Source organism: Colobus angolensis, unplaced genomic scaffold, assembly GCF_000951035.1.
Source record: "Colobus angolensis palliatus isolate OR3802 unplaced genomic scaffold, Cang.pa_1.0 Scaffold185, whole genome shotgun sequence".
Lineage (NCBI taxonomy): Eukaryota > Metazoa > Chordata > Mammalia > Primates > Cercopithecidae > Colobus > Colobus angolensis.
This window is the reverse complement of record NW_012114988.1, coordinates 1,129,770-1,143,501: the sequence shown is the minus strand read 5'-3', so window position 1 is coordinate 1,143,501 and position 13,732 is coordinate 1,129,770. Positions and strand designations below refer to the sequence as shown.

Here is a 13,732-nt window from a genome sequence, read left to right as displayed (position 1 = left end):
TTTTTTTTTTTTTCTTTTAAGAGATGTCATTCTTTTGCCCAGGCCAGGGTGTAATGGCACAATCATGGCTCACTGCAACCTCAACCTCTTGGGCTTAAGCAATCCTGCTGCTTCCAACTCCAAGTAGCTGAGATTAGAGGTGCATGCCACTGCACCTGTCTTTAAATATCTTTTCAGGAAGAAAAATACTACAAATTGGCCAGGCATGGTGGCTCATGCCTGCAATCATAGCACTCCGATAGGCTGAGATGCACAGATCACTTGAGGTCAGGAGTTCGAGACCAGCCTGGCCAACATGGTGAAATTCTGTCTCTGCTGAAAATACACAACTTAGCCAGGTGTGGTGGCGCATGCCTGTAATCTCAGCTACTCGGGAGGCTGAAGCGGGAGAATTGCTTGAACCCAGGAAGTGGAGGTTGCAGTGAGCCAAGATTGAGTCACTGCACTCCAGCCTGGGCGACAGAGCAAAACTCTGTCTCAAAAAAAATAAAATAAAGTGGCACTCCAGCCTGGGCGACAGAGCAAAACTCTGTCTCAAAAAATAAAATAAAATAAAGTGGCTGGGCATGTCGCCTCACGCCTGTAATCCCAGCAATTTGGGAAGCCAAGGCAGGTGGATCACCTGAGGTCAGGAGTTTGAGACCAGCCTGACCAATATGGTGAAACCCTGTCTCTACTAAAAATACAAAAATTAACCGGGCATGGTGGTGTGTGCCTGTAATCCCAGCTACTGGGGAGGCTGAGACAGGAGAATTGCTTGAACCGGGGAGGCAGAGGTTGCAGTGACCCGAGATCGCGCCACTGCCCTCTGTCCTGGGTGACAGAATGAGACTCCGTCTCAAAAAAAAAGAAAAAAGAAAAAACCACAAATTTAAAACACCAAATATTTGTCATTCTTTTTTCTATTCCTCCAGCCACAGCCTCCCAAGTAGCTAGGACTAGAGGCACACACCGCCATGCCCAGCTAACTTTTTTTTAGACTTATCACGTTAATCGTCACAGAGCCCGGAGCCAGACCTCCTGGGTTCAAATCCCACCACTGTCACTTGCCAACTGTGTCAACCTGGGCAAGTTACTTCACCTCTCCATGTCTCGATTTCCTTATAGGTGAAATAGAGATGGTAAAGATTGGTCTTAAACTCCAGGAGACAGGAAAGAGATGGTGAAGGCTGGTCTTAAACTCCTGGTCACAAGCGATCCTCCAGCCTCAGCCTCCCAAAGCACTGGTATTACAGGCATGAACCACTGTACCCAGCCAACTTGTCAGTTTCTAATTCAGGTTTCTGTGTGCGCTCGGTGTGGTAGAAAGTATACTGAATGGCACAGTTACTAGAAAGGCATACTTCCCAGGATCAGTTCATAAATTGGCATTCAATCTATATAGCAATCCCTGGTAAGGTCATTTAGGGTGAGTCAGTCTCTCAGAAATTGATCCCTGTAATGTTCAGAACCTGGGGCAGAAGTGGTCACTGGAGGCAGTAAGAAGTCCAGGCTTTGTGGTCAGCTGGAACTAAATTCAGATCCTGGTTCCACTGCACACAAACCATGATGCCTCTCCCTCCCCCAGCTTCAGTTTCCTCAGCCATAAAGGTAGCAATACTTACCTTGCAGAGTGGTTGTGAGTACGAAAAGTATGATGTATATTAAGCCCGAGGTGTGATAAAGAAGGCACTCAAGAAATGGTAATCTCTCCCGTGGGCCTTTGTCTTATAGCCACTTGACCTCCCTAGGTGATGTCTCTTCTGTCTTTACGAATGACCAAATCTCCCAGTGTATGTGCCTGCTTTATTCTTTTTCTTTCTTCTGCTCATATAATTCTCTCTGCACTTCCATTTATTGACATTGTTCCATAGTTATTTTTAATGACTGCAGTGTGATATAGTGTACTGTACTTGGCTCTAGAGAAGAATCCAGTTTGGATTCTTGTTCTGCAATTTTGTCAGCTCTGCAACCTGGGATAAGTCACTTTACCTCTCTGAACCTCTCTCTGTATCTGTAAAATGAGGGAAATGGACTATACAATGCCTAAGGCTCCTGCTTTCCTGCCCTTGAGAAACTGCAACAGTCACGGTCAGGTAGCCTACAGAGAGCTTGGTTTAGTCTGCTTAGCAATTTGAAAACATTAAGTTTGGGATCCCTACCATTTACTGAGCAATTTCGTTTTACTAATTAGAAAATAAGCACACAAGAGCACAAAGATGTGTGTACAAAGATGTACTAGGATGCCTGTCAACTTCCCTTATAATGTTAAGAATTAGGCTAAAAGCAACTTTTAATATTGTGCTTTGTAATAAGAAATATATGTATGTTTTGGTGTTTGTTCCCAGTTCCTGGCACAGATCTCCTAAAACCCTTGAGATTGCCTGATCAGTAGGGGTGCTACGAGAATCTGTTGCTCTCATATTTGATCTTTGACTCTGATTCCTGACATGGAGCTCCTAATCCTTGGAATTTCCTGCAGGATGGGACCATCTTTTGTTCTACTTAGGCCACTCTTAGTGGGCCTCTGTGTGGGAGCTGGTCACCAGAAAGACAAAACCATGATTAGAAGTTTTGAAAGTTTCACCCTCATCCTCCAGAAAGAGGAGAGGGCCTGGAGATTGAGTTAATAATGTATCACGCCTGCATCATGAAGCCTTCATAAAATTCCCTGAACTCTGGCTCGGTTTCCTGGGGGGTGGGCTCAGCCTACACCACCTCCCCTCAGCCGAGCCTACAGTAGAGGGCCCAGACATCCTCCCCCATGGGAGAGGCGTTTGAGTAAGGAGCCTCACCTGGGGTGTCCTAGCCTCACATTTACTGGGCAAAAACATGAACATATATATATATATAAAATCCCTAATCCCTCAACTACTGGGTTTGAGAGTTCCCAGGGGACTGAACACATGAAGGTGCCTGGAGGGTGGCGAGCCCTGGGAGGGCAGGATGCTCCCACCCTTCCATATACCTTACCATGTGCCTCTCTTCCTTTTGGCTGATCATCTGTCTCCTCTGTAATATCCCTTATACCTAATGAGTAACCATAAGAAATGTTCTCCTGAGTTCTGTGAGCAACTCGAGCAAATTAGTTGAACCCAAGGAGGGTCATGGGACCCTTTGATTTATAGCCAGTTGGTCAGAAGTACAGGACACAACCTGGGACTTCTGGCATCTGAAGTGGGAGCAGTCTTACGGGACTGAACCCTTGACCTGTGGGGCCTGACGCTGTCTCTGGGTAGATAGTGTCAGAACTGAGTTGATACCCAGTTGGTGTCTGCTGGAGGATTTATGGGGAACCCCCACCCCCACAGCATGTGGTGTCAACAGGGAAGCATTGAGTTGGGCATAGTGGCACGTGTCTGGAATCCCAGCTACTCAGGTGGCTGAGGCAGGAAGATCCCTTGAGCCCAGGAGTTTGAGACCAGCCTGGGCAACATAGTGAGACCCCCTCTCTTAAACAATGAGTGTCAGGGACAGCATTGTGTCGAGTGTGAGTAGGAAAAAGTTTAGTTTTTCCTCTCTTACAACTTCAATGTGCAACAATAAAGAATGAATTAAATAGATTGTTGGCTCAGTTTTAGTGAGCTCCTACTATGTCCCAGGCTCTGGGTTAAATAGATTAATGGCCCAGTTTCAGTGAGCTCCTTCCTACTAAGTGCCAGGCTCTGGTCTGGTGCTGGGGATACATCAGTGGACTACACAGGGATCCCTAGCTTCATGAGGCTTGCATTCTAGAAGGGGAGACAGACAATAAACAATTGACAGAAGGTAAGTGGGTGGTACCTTAGAAGATGGTAAACACTGCAGAAGAAATGAAATGAGCAGGTTGTGTATGGACGCTGAGTGTGGGGAGTACCGTTTTAAATATGGTGCCAAGGTAGGCTGCATTCAGCCTTGAAGTTGGTAAAGAAGTCAGCTACGCAGAAGTCAGGGAGATGCACACTTCAGGCTGAGGGAACAGCCAGTGTCAAGGCCCCGAGGCAGGAGCATCCACTGTCTTCAGAACACAGCAAGGACGCTGGGGACTGGGGCAGGCTGATGAAGGAGTGGAAGAAGAAAGAGAGCATGGGGAACCAGGGGCCAAACACAAAGGATCTTGTTGGCCTCTGTGAGGTTTGTGCATTTTATTCCAACTGAAATGGGTCTTTGCAGGGTTTGGGCAGAGGAGTGATGTGATCCATTTTTATGTTTTAGAAGGAGCAGCCTGGCTGCTATGTTAAGAACAGACTGTCAGGAGACAGGGAGAAATAGGGGGAGAGCATTTAGGATATTATTGCAGCAACATAGGCAGGAGAGATAATGATGACTCAGAGCAGGGCATATAATGAAAGTGATGAAAAACAGTTGAATTCCAGACATTTTCTAAAGAGAAAAGCAACAAGACTTGCGGACAGATTGGATGTGGGGTGCAACAAATAAGAGAAGCCAAAGATGACTCTTATGGTTTTTGCCCTGAGTAAGTGGAAGGATGGAGCTGTCATCAACTGAAATGGCAAAGGCGTGGGTAGGACAGGTCTGTGGGAGGAGATTAGGGGTTCGTGTTTGGAAATGTTAAGCTTAAAAAGTCTAGTACACATCCAAAAGAAAATGTACATTTATTGGCCTTTAATACTGAATGTGTCTCCAGTGTTAGCAGAGTAACTGGCCCTCCAAATATATGGTTGGATGAAAGAGCAAGAAAAGTTGTTCAAGTATTAAGTGAAATAAGTATCAGATGATCCCACTTTGTTTTATGTATATGCATACACACACACACACACATTTGTAACTCTTCTTACATATTGCCAGATTGCTCTGCAGAAAAACTGAACCAATCTAGAATTCCAGCAGCGAAAGAATGCTAGCTAGACAGTCTATTAGGAAAGACATTTCCTATGAGGTCGGGATTTCAATTTCACACCAAAAAATTACTTAGCACTTTTCCCAGCTGCCATGGAGACATAAAAAGGCTTCACTTGAATCTTCCATTCTTTTCAGGTGTAGGAATTGGCGTGGTCCATGCTGGGTATGAGAGACGCCTGGCGCATCACCTGGGGGCACACAGCACGCCCTCTATCCTAGGAATTATTAACGGGAAAATCTCCTTCTTCCACAATGCAGTTGTCCGTGAAAATCTGCGACAATTTGTAGAAAGTCTTCTTCCAGGGAACTTGGTGGAGAAAGTAAGTACCTGTCAAGGAAAACGTGACTGAGAAGTAGTTTAAGAGGTACTTAGGACTGTTAATTGCCCAGAACATTTTCTGTAGTCCTCTCAAACCTGAGCTTCATTGTGAGGAAGGCAAGACACATATTAATTGATTAACTACTCAAACTAAATCATGTAAGTGAAGTCTGTAGGAGACTAAAAATTGAAACATGAAGTACAGAGACTGGAAGAATTAATTCCTATTAATAACCATCTTGCAGATCTTACGCTGTCATAGGAATCTGAGCCTAAAATGACCCCTATTTTCTAAACAAAAAAATTAAATCACATGTTAGAAAGAATTCGGGCTTTCTTTCCGGCTCATAAATTTGTTCATGTGAAGATATTTGTCTTTATTCAAATTTAGTTGTGTTTGGTTATGTGTTTAACGATCGTATCTGTGGAAAATGCCAGATTCCATGAAATCAAATATTATTTTTGAAACTTCAGAAACTTACAGTGACAATAATATGAATGAATTTCACAAAGAAAAGGTTGAAATAGGGCCGGGCGCGGTGGCTCAAGCCTGTAATCCCAGCACTTTGGGAGGCCGAGACGGGTGGATCACGAGGTCAGGAGATCGAGACCATCCTGGCTAACACGGTGAAACCCCGTCTCTACTAAAAAATACAAAAAACTAGCCGGGCGAGGTGGCGGGCGCCTGTAGTCCCAGCTACTCGGGAGGCTGAGGCCGGAGAATGGCGTGAACCTGGGAGGCAGAGCTTGCAGTGAGCTGAGATCCGGCCACTGCACTCCAGCCCGGGAGACAGAGCGAGACTCTGTCTCAAAAAAAAAAAAAAAAAAAAAAAAAAGGTTGAAATAAAGAAGCCAGATAAAGTTCACATTGGTTTATTGTTTCCGTATTTAAGCACCTAATATATTTTTTTCAATATCTTAAGTTAGGGATCAAAGTAACTAGGAAAGGACTCTCATTTTGCTTTAAATAATTCATTCTCTTAATACCAGGGAATGTGAACATAAAAAATTTTCATCATATTTCTACATGTGCTATTCCTAGACTGTCCTGCTGGGATCATTATCTATAGAAGAAATATTTGTTGGAGTTAAAAGGTCAGAGAGTATTGTAGGCTTCTAAAATGATAATAGATTGTCCTGATAGATCCTCAAACATTTATATAAAATACCTATTCTGTGCCTGGTATAGATTAATGTAGCCGTTTCAAGCAGCTCCCAAGCGGATGGTTATTTCCAGTATGTTGGAGCCCATCCTAATGAGTTGGGAAAGGCTTCCTGGCAGAAGTGACCGTTGGACTGGGTTGGGTTGCAGGCAGGCAGAAATCGGAGACGTGAAATAGCCTGCTTTGTAAGAAGTTTCACTGGTGAGCAGCAGAGGAGGGGGTTGAGGGGGTTAGAGAGGTTATTAGGAATCTCCCTGTGAGGGCCTCAGAACACCTCCATGCTCCTTTCAGGAACTTGGGCCTTGGCCCGTGGGTGATGGAGCTATTGTAGGGGTTTGAGCAGAGGAGTGAAATGATCAAATTTGAGTTTTATTTAAATCATTCTAGATGCAGTATGGAAAGATAAACTTTTTTTAACGACTATGAAAAATTTCTAGCTAGATAATTTTTCATGTTTTTAATTTCTTCTCTCAGTAGGAATATTTTAAGATATCAACGGGGGAAAGTAACAATTCAGATAACAATAAATGAAATTATGTAAGGTATAGGGGGTGGACCACCTTATTTTTATTTAAGCCGTTTAAAAAGAGCAAGCTGGCCTAGAGTAGTGGCTCACGCCTGTAATCCCAGCATTTTGGGAGGCTGAGGTGTGAGGATCACTTGAGTCCATAAGTTCAAGACCAGCCTGGGCGACATACTAAGACCCAATCTCTACAAAAAATGCAAACATTAGCCAGGCATGGTGCCTTGTGCCTGTAGTCCCAGCTATTCAGGAGGCTGAGATGAGAGGATCACTTGATCCTGGGAGGTCTGGGAGGTTGAGGGTGCAATGAGCCATGATCTTGCCACTGCACCCTAGCCTGGGCAACAAAGCAAGACCCTGTCTCAGAAAAAAAACGGGTGAGGGGCAAGCTGGGAGACTGAGGCATGATAGACAGATAGATGGGAGACTGAGGCCTGATAGATAATGATGATAGATAGATAGATAGATAGATATCTAGATAGATAGACAGATATTGAAAGGGGCAGTGTTGCATTATCTTCTGCTGGCTAGTGTATTAAGAAGTATACTCTATAATTAAGCGAGAACCAACTCTGGAAACTCAATTTTTATAATATGGTCAGTAATTGTTTCAGACAGGATTATGATTTCAGTCTGTAAGAGTTCAATGAAAATATGAAATCAATATCACCATTCTTTTAATAGTTTTAGCCAAATGAAGACAAAAAGATTAGTTGTCTGCATTTTTATTTTTTTGCAATCTTTTACACTTACTTGATTTATTTTCTCCTGACTGGAGTATAATACAATTGTTAAGAATTAAATATTGAGACTAACATTCTATTTTCAATTTAAGGTTACAAATAAAAATTACATCAGATTCCTCTCTGGCTGGCAGCAAGAGAATAAGCCTCATGTCCTTCTGTTTGACCAAACGCCCATTGTGCCACTGTTATACAAGGTACTTTCTATGCTGGGGTAATGGTTTCTTTTCTTTTCTTTTCTTTTCTTTTCTTTTTTTTTTAGCAGAAAGTAATCTCTGAATTGGAACTTATAGCCTATTTGTCTTTTTTGTAAGAAACAGTTTCTTCCATGAGAAATGTTTGAAGACCAGAAATTTTACTTAACCATCATGCATTCGGTACTGACTAATGCCAGTTACTGTGCTAGTGCTTTCTATGCACATATCATGTAATCCTCAGAAGAACCCAGTGATGGAGATACTATCCCTGTTTCTGTTGGGTTTTTTTTTTCTTTTCTTTTTTTTGAGACGGAGTTTCACTCTGTTGCCCAGGCTGGAGTGCAGTGGCGTGATCTCGGCTCACTGCAGCCTCCACCTCCTGGGTTCAAGCGATTCTTCTGCCTCTGCCTTCCGAGTAGCTGGGACTACAGGTACGCACCACCATACCCAGCTAATTTTTGTATTTTTAGTAGAGACAGGGTTTCACCATGTTGGCCAGGCTGGTCTCGAACTCCTGACCTCATGACCCACCTGCCTCAGCCTCCCAAAGTGCTGGGATTACAGGCGTGAGCCACCACACTGGGCTTTTTTTTTTTTTTTTTTTTTGAGACCGAGTCTCACTCTGTCGACCATGCTGGAGTGCAGTGGCGTGATCTAGACTCACTGCAACCTCTGCCTCCTGAGTTCGAGTAATTCTTTCACCTCTGCCTCCCGAGTAGCTGGGACTACAGGCACACACCACCACGCCTGGCTAATTTTTATGTTTTAGTAGAGATGGGGTTTCACCTTGTTGGCCGGGCTGGTCTTGTACTCCTGACCTCAAGTGATCCGCCTACCTTGGCCTCCCAAAGTGCTGGGATTAAAGGCGTGAGCCACCACGCCTAGCCACTATCCCTGTTTCCATAGACCAAGATACTGAGGCTTAGAGCAGTCATAACCCACCCAAGTTCTCACTACAGCACGGTGAGTGCGATTCCCTTTGACTTCAGACCTGCCTTCTGAATGATTCCCCCACTATACTCCCAGCCTACCTATACTCCCCACTACCTCTTGTGTCACTGTGACATGAGATGGCAGAGGAAGGTGTCCTGACCAGTGGCATGGTCACTGCCATCTTACCTAATTACAGTACAGGTAATCCCCAGACTAATGCCTCCTGACCAGTACAGATTTCAAGGTGATGATTTTGCCTTAACTATGAAAAAGAAGGGAATTATTTCTGTTTACCTTGTTGGTACAGTTTTTGCACATGGAATACCATAGCATTCCTGAAAGTATACAAGGATACAGAAGACCTAGTGGAGCTGTATAAGCTGGCATCCGTCTCTCTGCTCAGTGATGTGAAAAGCCCTACTTGATTTGTCATTTACATCTTTGCTGTAGTTTTATTTTCTTCCTCTCTATTACGCTCTAACAGTTGACTGCCTTTGCATACAAAGATTATTTAACATTTGGATATGTATATGTGGGTTTGAGAGGAACGGAAGAGATGACGAGACGGTACAACATCAATGTCTACACCCCCACCCTCTTGATCTTTAAAGAACATATAAACAAGCCTGCTGATGTTATCCAGGTACGTAAGGGTCACCTTGGTTTAAGATTTTCTTCACGTTGTATCCCAAGATTTTACGTAAATAAGCAGCAAGATTGAACAAAGTGGGTGAAGGATCAATGAGTTTTCAGTCTCTTCCTTCAGATGCACAACATTTTTTAATGAATTTTTTTTATCTAACTTGGTACCATTTGCTTTAAAATTTTTAATTTAAAACATTTAAAAATTTTAACACCTTTAAAGGGCTCCTGTTGGAAAACCAATACTCTTTTTACAAAATGAATTTAAAAGTTAAATGTAAAACAGTAATAAGAAGGAATAAGAAGAAACCACAAACGGAGAGAATGTACAGATGAATATTTATCTGATCTTAAGGTGGAAAAGGGTTAAAAAAAAGCATTGGGGAAAAAAATCTTGGAAAATTTTAATAACGACTCTCAGTTTTAGGTTTTCATGTAAATACTTTAAAATGTAAAGTTAAAAAACTGGGGAAATATTTACAACAAATATTAAAGTATTGATATTTTTAATTTCTAAAGAGCTTTAATCAAGAAAATCAACACAAAATTCTGAGAAGAGATTCAAATGACTAATAACCATTTTTAAAAATTAAATGTCATGAGTAATCTGAGAACATTAACCTTTTTTCACCCATCCAACTGTCAAAGATTTTTTAAGTTAAAATAGTACTGTTGAGGGTGTACAGAAACAAGTACTATCTTGCTAGAGGAAGTAGGCTTTCAGAAAAGGAATTTGGTAATATTGTATTAATCACCTAAATTCATGAGTAAACCTGAGTATTGTGTGCCAAACACTGTTCTGGGTGCAGGAGTACAGCACTGAATAAGATCAACAGAATTCCCTGTCCTGTGTCCTACTGGGAAAGACAAACCAACAGTATAATATAGTCTGTTATCATTCGTTATGTAGTGATCAGTGCTGAGAAGAAAGATAAAGCAGGAAAGAGGAATGGGGAGTATTAGGGGAGAAGGGTTGCTGTTTTAAGGCAGAATTGCCTAGAAGGGCCTCATTGAGGGCTTAAACAAAGACCTAAGGGAGGTGAGACCATCTTTCAGGAATCTATACTAAGGGAATAGGAACTCAAACAAAGACTTAACATCTAAAGATATTAAGCAATTTTCATAATAGTGAAAACGGGGGGGGGAAATGTAAGTATCCAACAGTAGGACAACTAGGATAATTATTAGTACATCCCATAAAGGGAATATTATAGAGCCATTTAAAGTGTCAATTTCAAGAATACTTCATGATAGGGATAATTTTCATTGCATAATGTTAAAAAGCAACCAGGATGCAAAATTATTTATACAATTTAAACACAGATCTCAATTTTATAACATGAATACCTGTGTATGCATAGGAAGAACTGGAAATATTGCTACCAATGTTCTCAAAAGAAGTGAAAAAAAGAAAAAGAAAAAAATACTGGAAAGCATTAGTAGTGATCATCTGTCGATGGTAAAATTATATATCAATTTAATCTTTGTGTTTCTCAAAATCCGTATAATGAACATATTTTATTTACAAGAACATTTTGTGGGTTTTTTTTTTTTTTTTTTTTTTTTTTTGAGACGGACTCTCGCTCTGTCACCCGGGCTGGAGTGCAGTGGCCGGATCTCAGTTCACTGCAAGCTCCCCCTCCCGGGTTTATGCCATTCTCCTGCCTCAGCCTCCCGAGTAGCTGGGACTACAGGCGCCCGCCACCGCGCCCGGCTAGTTTTTTGTATTTTTTAGTAGAGACGGGGTTTCACCGGGTTAGCCAGGCTGGTCTTGATCTCCTGACCTCGTGATCCGCCCGTCTCCGCCTCCCAAAGTGCTGGGATTACAGGCTTGAGTCGCTGCGCCCGGCCTACAAGGACATTTTGACTGTCCTCCTAAGGAAGGCTAGAAAGAAGTTTTATAAAATTCTTTATTTAATTCATTCAATAAACATTTCATTGCCTGCCTGCTGTGTAGCAAACACAGAGCCAGCTCTGACATCCAGAGTTAGTCTTTGCCCTCAAGCATCTCAGTCGGGAGGAGAGAGACCTAACCATCCACTCTAATGGCAGCTCAGGTGTCCTGTGAACACAGAAAAAGGGTACCTGAAACCATGGAAACCAGATGGGAAAGTGGATTGTAAAGAAAGGAGAGCAGGTTTAGGAAGATGAGAACTTTGGCTATGGACGTATTGAATTAGAGCTGCCTGTAGGAAATAGAAGGGGAGAAGTCCTTTTTACAGTTGGGTATAGGAATCGAGATCTTAAGAAAGGTATACAGGCTGAGGATAGAAACTGGTGGATCATCAGTAAATGGTTAGTGGTTGAAGTCCTGAGTAGGGTAAGATCTTCCTGGCATAACACTGTAGTCTCCCCTGATCTACCCCCCTTACCCCTTATTCGCTTTCTGAGGTTTCAGTTACCCACAGTCAACCAGGTCCAAAACATAGGCGACTACAGTGCAATAAGATGTTTTGAGTGAGGGGGACCATGTTCACATCGCTTTATTGCAGTATGTTGTTAGAACTGTTCTATTTTAATATTAGTTATTGTTGTTAATCTCTTGCTGTGCCTAATTGATAAACTTTGTCATAGGTATGTGTATAGGAGAAAAACAGTATGTATAGAGTTCAGTACTGTGTGGTTTCAGGCACCCAGTACTATGTGGTTTCAGGCACCCACTGGGGGCCTTGGAATGTATCCTCTGCAGTTAAGGGACGACTGCTGTATGTAAAGTAAGGCCAGAAGAAGGCCAAGGACAAAACTCAGAACAGCCACCAGCACATAAGACAAGGGGGTTCCTGATGGAGACGAGAAGGTGCTGTGAGTCAGGAAGAAAACAAATACCAGTGTCCGAATAGAAAAGAGAAGATCATCTCAATCCAGCGTTAATGGATGAGGATTTCCTTAATTGGTTTTTAGGAACAGTTTATAGTTCTGAGAATTATATTTATTTATCCCCTGGGGAAAATTGTAAATCAAATACATTTACAAAACTACTGGTAGAATGGCTGCTTTACCAACCTGCTCTCTGTGGATATCAAGTGTATGCTTAACAAACTCAATTTTCCCAACAGCAGGTGGCTTAATGACCGCTAGTAGCACCAGTGGTTTCCTGTTGCTCTATGTAATTTGTTGTCATTGCTATTATGGTATTTATGGCCATTATGATTTATTGAATCATTCTTCTGTTGATGGACACTGGGGGCTTTGAGGAATAGTGTTGCAATGAATATCACTACCTAAGCACAGAATTCTCTAGGACAACAGTTTTTAGAATGTGGTTCATAGACTCCTGGGGATTCTCAAAGATCCTTCAAGAAGAAGTCTGTGAGATCATATCAAGACATGATTTGCCTTTTTCACTGTGTTGACATTTGCACCAATGGTGCCAAAGCAATAGTGGGTGAAGCTGCCAGCGACAGTGCATGAATCCAGGCCGGGCACTAGGCCACCTATCATCACTGTGTGCTTCACCCCTAATCACTCGCAGCAAAAACAAACACCACCAGATTCACTTTATATATTTTGTTTTCTTTTGTTTTTTAAGACAGAATCTCACTCTGTCGCCCAGGCTGGAGTGCAGTGGCATGATCTCGGCTCACTGTAACCTCCGCCTCCCGGGTTCAAGCAGTTCTCCTGCCTCAGCCTCCCAAGTTGCTGGGATTACAGGCACCTGCCACCATGCCCAGCTAATTTTTGTATTTTTAGTAAAGATAGAGTTTCACTATGTTGGCCAGGCTGTTCTTGAATTCCTGACCTCAGGTAATCTGCCCACCTCAGTCTCCCAAAGTGGTGGGATTACAGGCATGAGCCCCCGTGCCCAACCTCACCTTATATCCTTGATGAAGCAGTAAGAAGTGTTAATTTTATTAAACCTTAACCCTTGAGTACATGTCTTTTTGATAGATTTAATATTCTATGTGATGAGACGGGAAGTGTGCATAAAGCCGTCCTGCTGCACAACAAAGTACAGATGTCCTAAAGACAAGTGCCTCCCTTTCCACTTTTCTTAATGGAACCATCATTTTTACTTGGAAAAATGACAGAGAACTGTGGTCATTTAGACTTGGGAATTTGGCAGACATTTTCTCAAAAATGGATGAAGTGATGTGGCACTTTAAAGCAAACAGCTGGTGGTATTTATTGCCAGGGATAAAATTCAGTCTTCCAAGAACATTAGAATTTCGAAAAATTTGTATTGGCCATCATGACAGCTTCTCAAAATTTTCTTATGAGATTGGTTCATCCAAGTGTGTGTTTTTTCTGTTTTTTAGAGGATCTCACTCTGTCACTCAGGCTGGAGTGCACTGGCACAGCCTCGGCTCACTGCAGCTCCATCTGCTCACTGCAACCTCTGCCTCCTGGGTTCAAGCGATTCTCCTGCCTCAGCCTCCCGAGTAGCTGGGACT

The 13,732-nt window shown here is 42.6% G+C and overlaps 1 protein-coding gene across 1 annotated transcript in view; it reads left to right on the top strand.

Moving 5' to 3' along the window:
- DNAJC16 (DnaJ (Hsp40) homolog, subfamily C, member 16) overlaps positions 1–13,732 on the top strand; it is a 46,049-nt gene that overhangs the window by 14,267 nt on the left and 18,050 nt on the right. Inside the window, exons 5-7 of the mRNA XM_011939947.1 lie at positions 4,957–5,141; positions 7,662–7,766; positions 9,184–9,342. Of these exons, the coding sequence (XP_011795337.1) occupies positions 4,957–5,141; positions 7,662–7,766; positions 9,184–9,342 (449 nt within the window). The remainder of the gene's footprint in view (positions 1–4,956; positions 5,142–7,661; positions 7,767–9,183; positions 9,343–13,732) is intronic.